Genomic DNA, 15,775 nt, shown 5'->3' with positions numbered 1-15,775 from the left:
GAGTTGCCAAACGCGCATGCGTAAACATTTGTAATACTCCTGGGAGAATCGCAAATGTGCACTCCTCGCGTCCTCTCTGCTCTCCTCAAAACTCATTGGATGAGAAAGCCAGAGGTCTCTTCCCTCCGACATTTTCCTCCAATGGGTTTTGAAAAGGAGGTGAGGAGAGAGGACGCGAGCTAATACATTTGAGATTCTCCCACAGATACGCAAGTAAAACGGCAACATCCGAACGTTGTATTCATTGTTACATGCGTTTAAATAGCCTACCAACGACGTTTTTTTTAATCATCTCTACAACTCATTCATCATTGACTATAACGCAAGGTAAGGACATTACTTTGCCAAACAGACAACCAATTCTATTTAAAACAATCTTCACACTATGCGCTGAAGTTATTCGAGGATGTAGGCTATTTAACATGGTTAAATATCTCGGAAAGCCATTAAAACCTTTTTTTAATATCCTAAATTGTTTTGAGCTTTTTGATGAGTTAACTAATGTTTTTTACTTCAGTGTTTGGCAGCCAATGACAAGCACTTGCAATTGTGTTCTTGTTAATATGCGCGCTCCTTTCTTCTGCTTGGCATTTGGTGTCCGGTGACAATGAATGCTCACATTCCTTGATCAGGACTAGAGTCCTACAAATGTTTGTTTCTGTGTAACAACACAACCATTGTAACCCGCACTGTTTTAATTAGTTAGATGTATTGTTTTTTCAAATAACTTATTGATGTTATGTCGGCTGGTTTCGTTTTCAAAAGACACCATACTGCCGCATCAACAAAACCTTACATGCAAACTGTGTAGGCTAGAATACTTGACTACAAGTTAACAATTTCGTTGTGATTTATCGTTTATTTGATCAAATGACAATTCCAATCTGAGTGCAAGACTGGATGTCGTTTGAGTGACATGTGGGTGTGTGGCTCTGCGCCAAACATGCCACTGGTCTCCTTTCAATATTGTTCAACCCTGGTACTTGTTTGCATGCATGGACTGTTCAGGTCTTATATCCGTTATTTCACACTTGTATTAATACAATTCCTAAATGTAGGTAGCAACCAGCTTCTCTGAAAATGTGCATGTGTTTACAGTCCGGCCATGGGGTTGGAACCTTCCCATTGACGCAGAATTATTCGAAAAACAAAGACTTAGTCATGGAGAAAGATGCGGTGTTAAGTGACACTTTGTATCAAGTAGTTTTCCGAACTCTTTGAAGCAGCATTCGTAAGCGTGTCAAATTGTGTGTGAATATGGATGCTGCATGGGAACCAGAGGGGACCATGCTTTCTCCGTGGGTGGTGATGATCGATGTTAATTCTCGACGCATGCGGGTCTTTTAAACAAAAAAAAATTTTATTCTATAAACCAGTCGACAATGCAGTGGTTGTTACATTTGATCTAATTATTGATGAAAAAACGATTCAAAACAGCTATTTTGATCGTAGTAAATTTCGCAAGCACACCACCGTTTCAGTGTACAGTCGGCACCATGCCGCCCGCCTGCATCCTTCGAAGCATGTTGCCATTTCGAGTTAGGCAATAGGCCCTACGTCAGAGCTGGTATTATACAATCGTTTGTGCGGTTCAAGATTTACGACCAGTTCCGCTGACCACATTTATGGCTTTTAGTGTAATCTTTGTTGTTTATGTAGGCTATTCAATTCACCGTGTTTAGCGTAACATTTTTACATCCTTGGCATGATGAAACAAAGCCTCAATCACGATGTGTCAACTCCCTTGATCGATTTTCATATCATAATCGGCTCTGTGACCACTGACATTCGAGCATCACATGGATGCTGCCACATGCCCGCATCCCTGCCATATAGGGAGTCGGGACCACATGGCTTTTCGTTGCAGCAGCACTGCGGTTGCATAACAGCGTCGCGGTACATGACCAGGCTGTCCTGTTCCGGTCTCATTGACGTGATGACGGATAACCTAGTTCTCTCTGTCTGGGACTCAAGGCCATGCAAAGAAGCGTTAAGGGGGCTCATCTCCACAGCATTGTGTGATGCAGGCCTATGACTGTGTATTATGTTCATAGTCGTGCATGAATAGGGCCATAACCATTTACTGCTTTTCTATACAATTAAAACACTCCAAAATGCTGTTTGGAGAACAGCAAAAACGACTCTGGCCATTATCATCTTGGCTGCTGTAGGTTGTTTCACCTCAGTCAATCTACAAACACAGCCTATTAGCTATACAATTGTAATGTTCAGGGGGGAAATGTGAGAAATGATTAACACTTTAGCATCGATGAAATGAGAATTTATTACGTTTTATACAGCTGTATTGATTGCATTTAGGCCTATAGGGAAGATGTTTTAAAAAATATATATATATATATTTTTAAAGCTTCTATCTTTTTTGAGAATGTTATTAGATTCAAGGGACTGACTCCCAAGTTTTGGATCCACTGTACTAACCTCTGAGTGCTTCCTCTCTCTCTCTGTCTTTGCGTTGTCCTGCATGTATAGTAGTAGGGTTGCAAAGGGTCAAAAACTTTCCAGAAAATGTCCATGGGAAGTTAAGCCAGGGAATTTGGGGAATTTTGCAAAAATGTATCTATAAAGTTGGATTATAACAGTGAATCTTTGTTGTGGGATACACAAGGCAATTCTAGGTCTTGTGGCATATTCTGGTTAAACTATCCCCAATTCAATTGCTACCCTCTATATGCACAGTGCGTTCTACCATCACATGTACAGCTGATTCTCAAGATCTTGCACACTAATGAGATGCTATTGAGCCCACACTACTACACTGTCTGAGCCAAGGACTACATGCTTTCTGGTAAGTTTTGATTACAATACTGGGTGGGGTGAATATATTTTATGACATTTTTTTCTTAACTAGTAAATAGTGCTTCTACACCTGCATTGCTTGCTGTTTGGTGTTTTAGGCTGGGTTTCTGTACAGCACTTTGAAATATCAGCTGATGTAAGAAGGGCTATATAAATACATTTGATTAGTAGCCTACAGCAAAGTGTGTTTTGATCATTTATAACTTGTTAACAATTTCTGCTAGTTAGTTTTTGCTACCATGTGGTTTTAGCTTGCTTGTGCCTGCTAACAGATGAGTGTTAATTCACCTGTTTCCATGCATGTTTCATTTAAAAAAACATTTATCTTACAAAGGAGTTGTTTAATCTAACTGCTTAACTATTTATCTGTACATGGAATTGTATTTGTGTTTTTTAAAAACTTTTTTTCTCATCTTTACAGGACAATGCCACAGGCACTATCTGATGTGTGGAGACATTTCACTGCAGCTAATGTAGAAGGAAAACCTGTGTACATTTGCAAATACTGTGCGAAATCATTTGTGAAGAATGCAACAAAGGTGCAGAATCATCTGGCTAAGTGCATAAAGTTCCCTCAGCGCTCACAACAAGCAACCTCTGACAAAAGTCCCTCTACTTCTATTCAAGGTGAAAATTATGAATCAGACACCTTATCGATAGCAACAGCTCGTGGTCCTCCTGGAATCAGAAGTGTTTTGACTCAATGGAGGAACGTATTCAGAGAAATGCTGAGGAATGTCTTGCTCGAGCTGTGTATGCAACTGGTTCACCTCTGATGCGCACAGGCAACGTGTATTGGAAGAGATTTCTGAATACACCCCTCCAACCAGACATGCTTTATCTACTAATTTGCTGGGTGCAGAGTTCAACAGGGTTCAAGTGAAGGTCAAGCAAATCATAGAGAAAGCAGACTGTATTGCAATAAACTCTGTTGGGTGGTCGAATGCTGGTGGGCAAGGAATAATGAACTACATCTCAGCCCCTCAACCGGTATTTGACAAGAGCACAGACACAAGGGACAACAGACACACTAGTCTTTACATTGCTGAAGGCAGTCATCAATGACCTTGGACCACAAAGTATTTGCACTGGTGACAGACAATGCTGCGAACATGAAGGCTGTTGGGTCTAAAGTGGAGGTGTCCTACCCTCACATCACACCACTTGGCTGTGCTGCTCCTGCATTGAATCTGCTCCTCAAGGACATCATGGCACTGAAAACAATGGATACACTCTACACGAGAGTCAAGGAAATGGTTAGGTATGTGAAGGGTCATCAAGTAATAGCCGCAATCTACCTCACCAAGCAAAGTAAGAAGAATAAGAGCACCACATTGAAGCTGCCCAGCAACACCCGTTGGGGTGGTGTTGTCATCATGTTTGACAGTCTCCTGGAGGGGAAGGAGTCTCCAAGAAATGGCCATATCACAGTCTGCCGATATGGACAGCCCATCAAGAGGATCATCCTGGATGATGTATTATGGGAGAGCGTGGTAAGCAGCCTGAAATTCTTGAAACCTATAGCAGTAGCCATTGCACGGATTGAGGGTGACAATGCCATCCTGTCTGATGTTCAGACTCTGCTTGCAGATGTAAGAGGAGAAATTAGGCGTGAAGACTTCTGCCTGAAGCCCATACATGCCGCAGTGTACATGTTGGACCCCAAGTATGCTGGCAAGTTCATCCTGTCTGGTGCAGAGATCAACAAGGCCTACGGTGTCATCACTACTGTGTCTCGCCACCTTGGTCTGGATGAGGGCAAGGATCTTGGCAGTCTGGCGAAGTACACTTCCAAGCAAGGGCTTTGGGATGGAGGTGCAATTTGGCAGTCGCGCCAACATATCTCATCGGCCACCTGGTGGAAGGAACTTTGGATCTGAGGCTCTTTCCCCTGTTGCCTCCATCTCCAAATCCCACCAACCTCAGCCGCCTCAGAGCGCAACTGGTCCTTGTTTGAGAGCACACACACCAAAGCACGCAACAGGCTGACCAATACAAGGGTTGAAAAATTGGTGGCCATCCGGGCAAATTTGAGGCTTTTTTTTTTTTTTTTTGCCTGACAATGAGCCATCCTCAACAAGCTTGGAAAGTGACAGTGAAGATGAGGCCTCAGAGTCTGATGTTCAAGAGGTGGACGTTGAGGAGGTCCAGGGAGAAGACATGGAAGCCTGAGAGGAAGACAACCAAAGCTTTAGTTTCTAGACTATCATCTCACAGATGTATGTTGAAAATGTTTTTGGGAGATGCTATGGATCATTCAACATTCCCTTTTGTTCAGTGAAATCATCCCATGTGAAGTCAACTCATTTGATTCAAGTTCAATTCGTAACTAAAAAATGTTTTCCTTTTGGAAGGATTTAATCACTTCCAATTATGTCTACTTATGAAAAGGTTTCTGTCTCTATATGGTAAATGTATCCAATGCATAAAACATCGTCATTTAAATGGTTTTAATATTAATTTGCATATATTCCCAAGGAAAGATTCTCCCTAAATATACCCCAAAATGTGCAACCCTACTTAGTAGTGTGTGTGTATATATATATACACACACACAAAGTTGAAGTTTACATACACTTAGGATGGAGTCATTAAAACGAGTTTTTCAGCCACTCCACAAATGTATTGTTAACAAACTATAGTTTTGGCAAGTGGGTTAGGACATCTACTTTGTGCATGACACAAGTAATTTTAACAATTGTTTACAGACAGATTATTTCACTTATAATACACAATTCCAGTGGGTCAGAAGTTTACATACACTAAGTTGACTGTGCCTTTAAACAGCTTGGGAAAATCCAGAAAATTATGTCATGGCTTTAGAAGCTTCTGATAGGCTAATTGATTTAATTGGAGGTGTACATGTGGATGTATTTCAAGGCCTACCTTCAAACTCAGTGCCTCTTTGCTTGACATCGGAAAATCAAAAGAAATCAGCCAAGACCTCAAATTATTGTAGGCCTCCACAAGTCTGGTTCATCCTTGGGAGCAATTTCCAAATGCTGTCATACCGCTCAGGAAGGAGATGCGTTCTGTCTCCTAGAGATGAATGTACTTTGGTGCGAAAAGTGCAAATCAATCCCAGAACAACAGCAAAGGAACTTGTGTAGATGCTGGAGGAAACGGGTACAAAAGTATCCTCTGTCCTTATGTAGTTAGGGCCATGTGTGTGAATTATGAAGACTGTTATTCCATGCTGCTGTGAACTGAACTCTCATGAGATGGGTCAGGGGCTGTTAACTCTTATGAATAGTGGACCTTTTGAATAAAAACTGTCAACCTACCTGTATACTGCTGAATCAGTGTGTGCGCTATCCTCCAAGAAATAGACCGATGTGTCATCATCATCCTGGCCAGATTGCATATCATATCCACAGATTTTTACATAAACATATCTATGTAAGTGATCACTGCTTCATTTCCCCCATCCTGTGTGTCCCAGATGTTTGGCTTCCACAAGCCCAAGATGTACCGGAGCCTGGACGGTTGCTGTATCTGTCGGGCCAAGTCCTCCAGCTCCCGCTTCACCGACAGCAAGCGCTATGAGAGGGACTTTCACAGCTGCTTTGGGTGAGTTGACCACTCCTCTATACACTGGCTCAGACCCTGTGCAGCTCAACTCTGGGGGTAGAGAGGTCTGAGGCCTTAATTCTGTCAGATTTGGACAATACAGAAATTGTAATTGTTTTAGGATTTTTGTCAGTGTTCATTCTCATGACTATGCTACCCCCTGTTACAGCCACACACGAGTCACTGTAATGCAATTAGATATTCATTCCGTTTTTGGGGAAACAGTTTTGTTTTAACTCCCAGTGCAATAACTTAAATAATTTGAGTCTTTTACCCATGGAGTTTATCAAACTAGGACAAATTTCCCTTTTCATCTCATTAAATACGTTTTTTTGTTGTTGTTGTATGAAACAGAATTGAAAGAGTTTTACGTCCTCCCCTTGTCACTCTGCCTCTCCGCTATTGGCCGGGCCAGTATGCGTCGGTTCATTGCTATGGTAACCGGTGACGTAAGTCAACAGGAGAAGCGTTCTGGCAGAAAATAGCTCTGACCGACTCCCACTGACTGGAGCAGGGATAATAATAACCACACGCTGAGCTTCAAGGCTGTCATCGTTCATTCTCTCACACACACACACACACCTCTCTCCATATGAAACTCATCCTCATTCTCTCCCCTATGTGTCCCTCAGGCTGAGTGAGGTGCGTTTTGGGGAGATCTGTAATGCCTGTGTTCTCCTGGTGAAAAGGTGGAAGAAACTCCCAGCCGAATCCATAAAGAACTGGAATCATGTAAGGCCTCTCAGAATCCATCCATACTCCCGTCCACTCTCAGTATTCCATATAATAAGTCTTAAGACAACACCATTACAGGGAGTGACTGACGCAACACCTGTAGGTGTATAATAACCGTTTTTCCTTAGCCATTCTATACATTCATGCAGTTACCTTGGAAACAGACATCCATCCATCTCTGTCACAGGTTGTTGATGCTAAAGGTTCAGGGTCAAGCTGGAAGACGACAGTGAGGTCCAAGAAGATGAAGATGAAGAGGGGAGCCAGGCCAAGCCAGATCAGCCGAGTGCAGAAGGAGCTCAAGAGACGCAGTAAGCAGATGATACTCTGTGCTCGGCTATGCTGCCTTGTGCGGTGTAAACTTTGGGGTTTCAAAAGTAAATGGATCACAACTCTTCTCTCCATTATTTGTCCTGCCTAAAGGGCTGTGTAACAAGACTAATTCCAAAATAAATATTACAGATGTTTATCTGAACCGTGCCTGCTATGTTGAGATGAATTTCTGATTGTGCTCTGCCCCCCACAGACTCTGACGCCCACAGCACCACCTCCAGTGCCTCCCCTGCCCATTCTCCCAGCTACAGCAACATATCAGACGAGGGCTCGGACGTCGAACTCTCACCAGGTGCCACCCACTCACCAGTCTTCTCTTTCCTGGATCTCACCTACTGGAAAAGGTAATGGCTAGGATGGTGGAATCAGGGTCATATTTATCAGGCCCCAAACGGACTGAAACTAATGAGGAACTACCTGAACTTTTCCAATGAGAAACCATTTTTTTCTGTTGCTAAATGCCTTGCTACGGTGTGCCCAAATGAATACAACCCATGTATTATACTCGACCAGTTTTGGTTCCGACACTGTATTTCCTCCTTTTAATGCATAATTAACTCCATAGCCCTATTTAATCCTTCATGGTACATTTGTTTGATTTGGTTCCCTCTCACTATAGTTTTTTGTTGTCTTGACTGTCCTCTGGGTTTTAGGCAGAAGGTGTGCTGTGGCATCATCTACAAGGGACGCTTCGGAGAGGTACTCTTAGACCCCCACCTCTATAAGCCCTGCTGCCAGAAGAAACGACAGCACGAGCCAGAGGAGGAAGCACAGGCGAGCAGAGCGAACGTGATGAGCCCCACGCCACCGAACATCCCACCCACTCCCCCAGGTCAAAGATGAGGAAGAGGAGGGGCGGAGGAACAGTGGGGATTTGATGTCATAATGTCTCGCAGAGAAATCGCATGACACTACAGAAGTCAGACGGAGACCGTTGGGATTTTATGACGTCCTGGAGCGCTCTCAAGACAGTCTTCTGGGATTGCTTTCTATTCAAGAGCAGCTGGACTATTTATCAAATGTTCTGTACCAAGAGGGCAAGGTTTGTTATTTTATATCTGTTAACAATGATGGACTCTTGCCCCCCCCCCCCTTTCTGAGTGCTATGAGATTGTGAATATTCACAATTTGTTTTCAATATGAAATGCTGGATCCACTAAAGCTGTATGAGAAATGGAGACCTCTGGAACTGTACCTTTTGTAGTAGGATAGAGCCATATCCATTAGGATAGAGCCATATCCATTAGGATAGAGAACAGCCTTCCACACTTTGCCTTCTCCTGTCCTGTACCCCCCCACACACACTGGCCCTGGTCACTTTCTGGAAGGATTTATTCTCTCCTTTTTTATTTCGCTTGTCCTTCCCTTAATCAACATAAGTCGCTCTGGATAAGAGCGTCTGCTAAATGACTTAAATGTAATGTAATGTCATTGATCGGACACCAAATATTATAAGGGTAAAGCTGTAAAGTTGGCTAAATAAATTTGTCAGAGGTGTGGGAAGCAATTCAGTGATTTAATAAAAAATAAATAGAATTTGACCAGAGCCTTATTCTTTGGAGAAGGTTTCTTTGGTAAAGGGACACGTGTACACAACCAATGTCATATCCAGCCTTGCTTGTGCACCAGGTGTACTCTCTGATATATTGATTCTATACTCTTTCCAGTGCACATTTTGATATTGTAATATGTAAGGCCAGTGATCTTGTTCAGTGTCTTTGGATGTACATACAAAGCACATTCAAATGTTTGAGGGAGCCTATAGTGTGATCCTGATGCAAGCGCTCTCGATCGCCAGTCCTCACCTGAACCAATATAAGCTAAAACCCACCAACTGACCTTGGAGCAGCACTTTTTGAGCACTTCCTATCTCAGTCTACAGACCAGTTCCATTTAGTTTCCTAGCCCCTTAGAGCATATCTGAAGGTGATGGTATAGTGGACACTTATTTATTCCTTTTCAGTTCTTTGAACACAAACAGGGTTCTGGGAAGGGGCTATGGCGCTAAATGGAACGAGGCCTATGGACCCTCTTATGATGTCAAGAAAAGACTCGCTGAGTGGGCCAACCAAAAAGCTTCCCTGGTTTTCTCCTATTGAGAATTTTGATGCCCTTTAATTGTGCTTTAAGTTTGCTGCCTTTCCAGAACCTTCTGAGTCCTGCAGGACTCGCTTGTACAAATCCGTCTACATCTTTTGCATGATGTTAGTGGTGAAATAACACTATTTTTGTCTGTCACTTTGCCTCTGTTTGGCGCAAATACTGTACAGTTATGAATATTTTTGTGTATAAGGGGGGGGGGGGCTACAACGTAATGAATAGATCACAAAAATGTTGTTCTTAGTATTTTTATATATGTCCCAAGACTGTCATGGATATTGAGGGTGGGTCTATACAATTGTCAGTACATGACGTTAATCTAGAAAGGCACTCCAACATCCCTCATGTAGGCTACTTTTGTCGTCACTTTTATTTCAAGAAATGTGTTTTCTTGTTCTGTACCTCCTGCCCTATCTATCCACTACTGTTCATATAATTTAAATATTCTTAAACCATGGTAATATGTTTTTAAGCAGACATTTTATTTCTTAGCCTTTTATTCTACATGTCAGTGACATGGACGAGAGCCTGTATTTACATTGCATACTGGGGGGGTATTGTAGAGGTCTGTCAATGTATTTGTTCTGTTAGTATTTAGACGTGAAAGCTCACATGCCAATTTAATGCATACTCATTATTGTGTGAACTATCATGTTCAATATACAGTATTTTATTCTCTGCATCTGGTTAATATTAGCACTGAGTGTACAAAACACTTCCTCTTTCCATGACAGACAGACCAGGTGAAAACTATGATCTCTTATTGTCACCTGTTAAGTACACTTCAATCAATGTAGATGAAGGGGAAACGGGTTAAATAAGGATTTTTAAGCCTCGAGACAATTGAAATATAGATTGGGTATGTGTGCCATTCAGGGGGTGAATGGGCGAGATGAAAGTTTCTTTGATTGGGGTATGGTAGTAGGTGCCAGGCGCTCTGGGTTGTGTCAAGAACTGCAACGCTGCTGGGTTTTTCATGCTCAACAGTTTTCCATGTCTATCAAGAATAGTCCACCAACCAAAGGACATCCAGCCAATTTGACACAACAGTGGGAAGCATTGGAGTCAACATGGGCCAACATCCCTGTGGAACGCTTTTGACTCCTTGTATAGTCCATGCCCCGACTAATTGAGGCTGTTCTGAGGGCAAAAGGAGGCGCAACTCAATATTAGGAAGGTGTTCCTAATGTTTTGTACTCTGTGTATGATGGCAGCTATTTCAACATAGATGGTCACCATGGTTTGATCAAAGCTTTACTATGGAACCCTATTTGTAATGTATTTACGTATAAAGGCATCAGACATGGACAATATATATGTTCCTTTAGATTCCTCTAATCTTCAGGTTTGATTGAATGTTAGGGAAAGTGGTCATTGCTCTGTTAATTTATTTGTATGCGCTTGTATCATTTTTTTGGTTATTGTTAACTATTTTATTACTTTTTTCCTGTAACTGCCATAACCTCTGTTCTATTAAAGTTCAGTGGGCCAATACTATTCACATTATGTAAAACGTTGCCGTATACTGTGATATGGATTGTATCAAAACTATACTATTATTCATAGATTTTGTTTGTTTGTAACCAAACTAGGCGTAATTCTCCTGAGATCTCCTATACGGCTGTAGAATGTGCTTATGTTATGTGGTAGTGCTACTCGCATGTGGTAGATATGCACTGTTATTTGTCTTGGAAAGTCCCAATTCTTTCTCAAAACACATTTTGTATTTTTATACACATTTTAATTTAAACTTGTTCATTAAATGTAGTTTGCTTTTGGGTCTCAGTCACATTTTTCTCAATCTCTGGAATATGCCTAATTGTTTTGAAATAAATGTATCTTTACACAAAAGCCATGAACCATCTTGAAGCTTTGTCCCTTTTAATCCAAGGATACAATAGCATGGCTAAAAAGTATAACTTTAACTATAATGAAATTGAACGATGACTAGTACAATGATTGTACTTTGACTATACTGTCTGAACCAGCCATCATGAAGACAGTCTACATTAGACACAGAATATTACTATCATACTGTATTATAAAGGTGTGTGTGGCCCTTGGTGGTGATTTGGGGAACGGCTCATCAGGGGTAATCAAAAACCCAATAATGACCACCTGGAAAGAGACAGAGTCCTAAAGATGCTTGTATAGAAATGTAGTAATGGGTGTGGTGTCTAGACCAAATGTATATATTGTTTGTATTGAACGACAATGTTTTTAACTAAGCGTTCTAATTGGAGGCCATATTTAAAGCCTCAATCATTGCTATAGCCTGAGAAATGAATACTGATTGTTGCTAATTTCGTAGCAACCATGTAGAATCTTAAAGTTCAAGTATATTTCCTTTTTATTGCCCACGCGAAGATGCCCTGTTTTGACATGGTTTGTGTTTTTATAGTAAAACCATCTGTCATCATCCTCAAACAAACCATGTTTTTTCAGATCATAAAACTATTTGAATAATGATGTATTGTGTAAAATCTAGTCTTTATTAAGTAGGCTAGTCTCTATAGCCGTTTAGTTAACGGGAATCAAATTTCATATGCACTTAAGGGATTTTTTATTTTTTATGATTCACCAGCCTTGACTAGGTTGTTGACCCGCTCTTTTCTACGGTGCCTCCACAGATGTTTCTGGCCAGCCCCTGAGTGGTAGTTTGAAAAGGTTTATGCAAATCATTCTATGTGTTCTGGAAAATTCAGAGGCATATTTGGATGATGTGGTAGTATTTAGTGAAATCGCACAAGCAACGGTGAAGTACCTAGGAAAGGTGGTGGATACTCTTGGTTTTACAGGCTGATCAAGATGTTCGACTTGAGGGCCACCATAATGTATTTTAACACTAGGCCTACTTAATATGCATGTTTTTGACAATGTCTGTAACGTATGTATGTCGCTGTGGGTGTTTGTCTTTATTTTTCGTTATTTGAACTGCAGTAGCCTAAGTCTGTCAACGTAATTTGTAGTTTTATGGAACTATATCTGGTCATCTTAAATTGGTGTCTAATTAAATCTGTAAAAATTAAGATTGTGTACTGTTATTTTGAACCTTGCGCAATGTGGGGGGAGGGGGGTTATTTTTATCACCTAAAGGAAGGGGATAAGTTTGGGTCGCCCCCTAGATATGGTGCCTTCAGAAAGTATTCACACCCCTTTACTTGTTCCACATCTTTGTTACAGCCTAACTTTAAAATTGAGTCACTGGCCTACACGTAATACCCCATGTAAAAGTGGAATTATGTGTTTAGAAATGTTACAAATGAAATGCTCAAATGTCTTGCATCTAAGTAGTGAACCCCTTTCATGATAAGCCTAAATAAGTTCAGTAGTAAAGATGTGCTTAAGTTACACTGAACAAACATATAAGCGCAACATGTAAAGTGTTCCCATGTTTCATGACCTGAATTGTTATTTTTTCAATATGCACAAAAAGTGTATTTTTCTTGAGTACAAATTTGTTTACATCCCTGTTAGTGAGCATTTCTCCTTTGCAAAGATAATCCATCCACCTGACAGGTGTGGCATATCAACAAGCTGATTAAACCGCATGATCATTACACAGGTGCACCTTGTGCTGGGGATAAAAGGACACTTTAAAATGTGCAGTTTTGTCACATCACAATGCCACAGATGTCTCAAGTTGAGGGAGTGTGCAATTAAGCATGCTGACTGCAGAATTATCCACCAGAGCTATTGCCAGATAATTTAATGTTCATTTCTCTACCATAAGCTGCCTCCAATGTCGTTTTAGAGAATTTGGCAGTACTTCCAACCGGCCTCACAACTGCAGACCACGTTAAGTTAACCACGCCAGCGCAGTACCTCCACATCTGGCTTCTTCGTCTGTGCTGAGGAATTTTTGTCTGTAATAAAGCTCTTTTGTGGGGAAAGACTCATTCTGATTCCCTGGGCCTGGCTGCCAAGTGGGTGGGTCTGTTCCCTCCAAGACCCACTCATGGCTGCACCCCTGCCCAGTCATATGAAATCCATAGATTAGGGCCTAATGAATTTATTTCAATTGACTGATTTCCTTATATGAACTGTAACTCAGTAAAATCTTTGAAATTGTTGCATGTTGCATTTATATTTTTGTTCAGTATACATGGACTCTGCAATAATGTTGTTTTTTATGACTACCTTATCTCTGTACCCCACACATACAATTATCTGTAAAGTCCCTCAGTCGAGCAGTACATTTCTAACACAGATTCAACCACAAAGACCAGAGAGGTTTTCCAATGTCTCACAATGAAGGGCACATATTCAAGCATTCATTCAATAACCCTTTGATAATGGTGAAGTTATTAATTACACATTGGATGACGTATCAATACCCAGTCACTACAAAGATACAGATGTCCTTCCTAACTCAGTTGCAGAAGAAGGAAACTGTTCAGGGATTTCACCATGAGGTCAATGGTGATTTTAAAACAGTTAAATGGCTGTGATCGGCAAAAACTGAGAATGGATCAACATTGTAGTTACTCCACAACGCAAACTAACCTAAACGACAGAGTGAAAAGGAAAAACAGGCCAAATATACGAGTTGCTTACCAAAACAACATTGATGTTCCTGTGGCTTAGTTACAGTTTTGACTTAAATCTGCTTGAAAATCTATGGCAAAATCTAAAAATGGTTGTCTAATAATGATCAATAACCATCTTGACAGAGCTTGAAGAATTTTAAAAAGAATAATATGAAAATATTGTACAATCCAGGTATGAAAAGCTCTTAAACTTACCCAGAAAGACAGCTGTAATCACTTCCAAAGGTGATTCTAACATGTATTGACTTGGGGGTGTGAATACTTATAGATATTTCTGTATTTCATTTTCAATAAATTTGCTAAAATTTCAACAACAAAAAATATGTGTTGGGTGAGATTTTAATTTTTATGTCATCCATTTTGAATTAAGACAAACACAACAACATATGGAATAAATCAAGGGGGATGAATACAGTCAGAAGGCAATGTATGAACCCTTCATAACACTTCATGTTCAGAATTACAGGAAATTGGAATCAACATTTTCTTGTAGCCTCACTCTGGATTAGAACCAATATTATTTGTTCAAATCCAGCATTTCCTTAATTTCATGTTGTTGTTTTTTTAACTAGGCAAATCAGTTAAGAATAAATTCTTATTTTCAATTACGGCCTAGGGGATAACTGCCTTGCTCGGGGCAGAACGACACATTTTTACCATGTCAGCTCGATCTTGCAACCTTTAGACTACCTGCCGCCCCATCTACTAGCGTTATTTACACACTTACGTTTCTTTTGTCTTTATATGGCTCTATTTAGTTTTTAAAAATCCAGTTCTTTTTTTGATTTCCCTCTGTGACAATGCATTTTGTATTAATTGAATGGTCGTCCTTATTTTGAACCGATTTCTAGGCCTTTTCTCCCGCTTCGGAAACTGTCCCAATAATGTCTATGGTCCCAACACTGAGTTATAGACAATAAAGTGTCTTTGGCTGTGCTAGTAAGTTCTCAGTTATAATTGTTCTAGTTTCATTACTCAATTACGACATTTAACAAACTAAACATTCAAATTGTAAAAATCCAAACCGGTCCGTGGATAATTTACCGGTGTAGCTCACTTGGTATATAGTAAAATAAATATATAGAGTTTATACGATTAATCGCCCAGCCCTAAATTGGGTGTTGGATGTGGATGTGCGTGCAAATCAGGTGCTATATGATGTCACGTCGATGTTCTGCACCCCAGCGGTCCCAATAAGGGAATTCGATTAATGCCGCGGAACTTCCCCGGTGAACCGGGTTTGATTATTTTCGTTTTGGAACTAGACTGCCTCCCAGGCGTGAGCCAGGTCCCCCATTTTGGCCGACAGCGAAGTGGGCTCAAAATAAAAGTGATGTAGGTTAAGCAGATGGAGAAGGCTTAATGAGCAGGATTCTATGTTTTCACATGCAAAAGTAATTAATGTTTTTCTTGTTGCACAAAAGCGTTTGATAAAAAGGCTTTATCTGCCTTTCCAATTAAAACAAACTTGAAAATTCGAACATATATTTTATAGAAAATAGATGATGCATGTTTCTGAACGATGTATTATGCTGCCTTGTTGACAACATGACCGAGCGGCACAGATTACTGTTCAATTTGAGAAGGTTGCTCCTCCCTCCCCGCTTTTGCACATTCATGTCACGGGCCATAGCAATTACGCCTAATCGAACTCCCTCAATGTTTGTGTA

The 15,775-nt window shown here is 40.7% G+C and overlaps 1 protein-coding gene across 2 annotated transcripts; it reads left to right on the top strand.

The window, feature by feature from the left end:
* Positions 1 to 176: 176 nt before the first annotated feature.
* LOC139534075 (SIN3-HDAC complex-associated factor-like) lies at positions 177 to 9,001 on the top strand. Of its 2 annotated transcripts, none has more exons than XM_071332773.1 (6): positions 177 to 327; positions 6,260 to 6,387; positions 7,020 to 7,119; positions 7,310 to 7,499; positions 7,649 to 7,799; positions 8,109 to 9,001. In XM_071332773.1, exons 2-6 carry the CDS (start codon positions 6,260 to 6,262, stop codon positions 8,296 to 8,298), a joined length of 759 nt encoding a protein of 252 aa, XP_071188874.1. In that variant the 5' UTR covers positions 177 to 327; the 3' UTR covers positions 8,299 to 9,001. The 2 variants fall into 2 exon arrangements, with proteins under 2 accessions (XP_071188874.1, XP_071188875.1); XM_071332774.1 differs by having other exon boundaries at positions 180 to 327; positions 7,310 to 7,433.
* The last annotated feature ends 6,774 nt before the right edge of the window (positions 9,002 to 15,775 follow it).

The sequence above is a fragment of the Salvelinus alpinus genome, chromosome 11, assembly GCF_045679555.1.
Source record: "Salvelinus alpinus chromosome 11, SLU_Salpinus.1, whole genome shotgun sequence".
In the NCBI taxonomy this organism is placed as follows: domain Eukaryota; kingdom Metazoa; phylum Chordata; class Actinopteri; order Salmoniformes; family Salmonidae; genus Salvelinus; species Salvelinus alpinus.
This window is presented reverse-complemented; position numbering and strand designations above follow the sequence as displayed.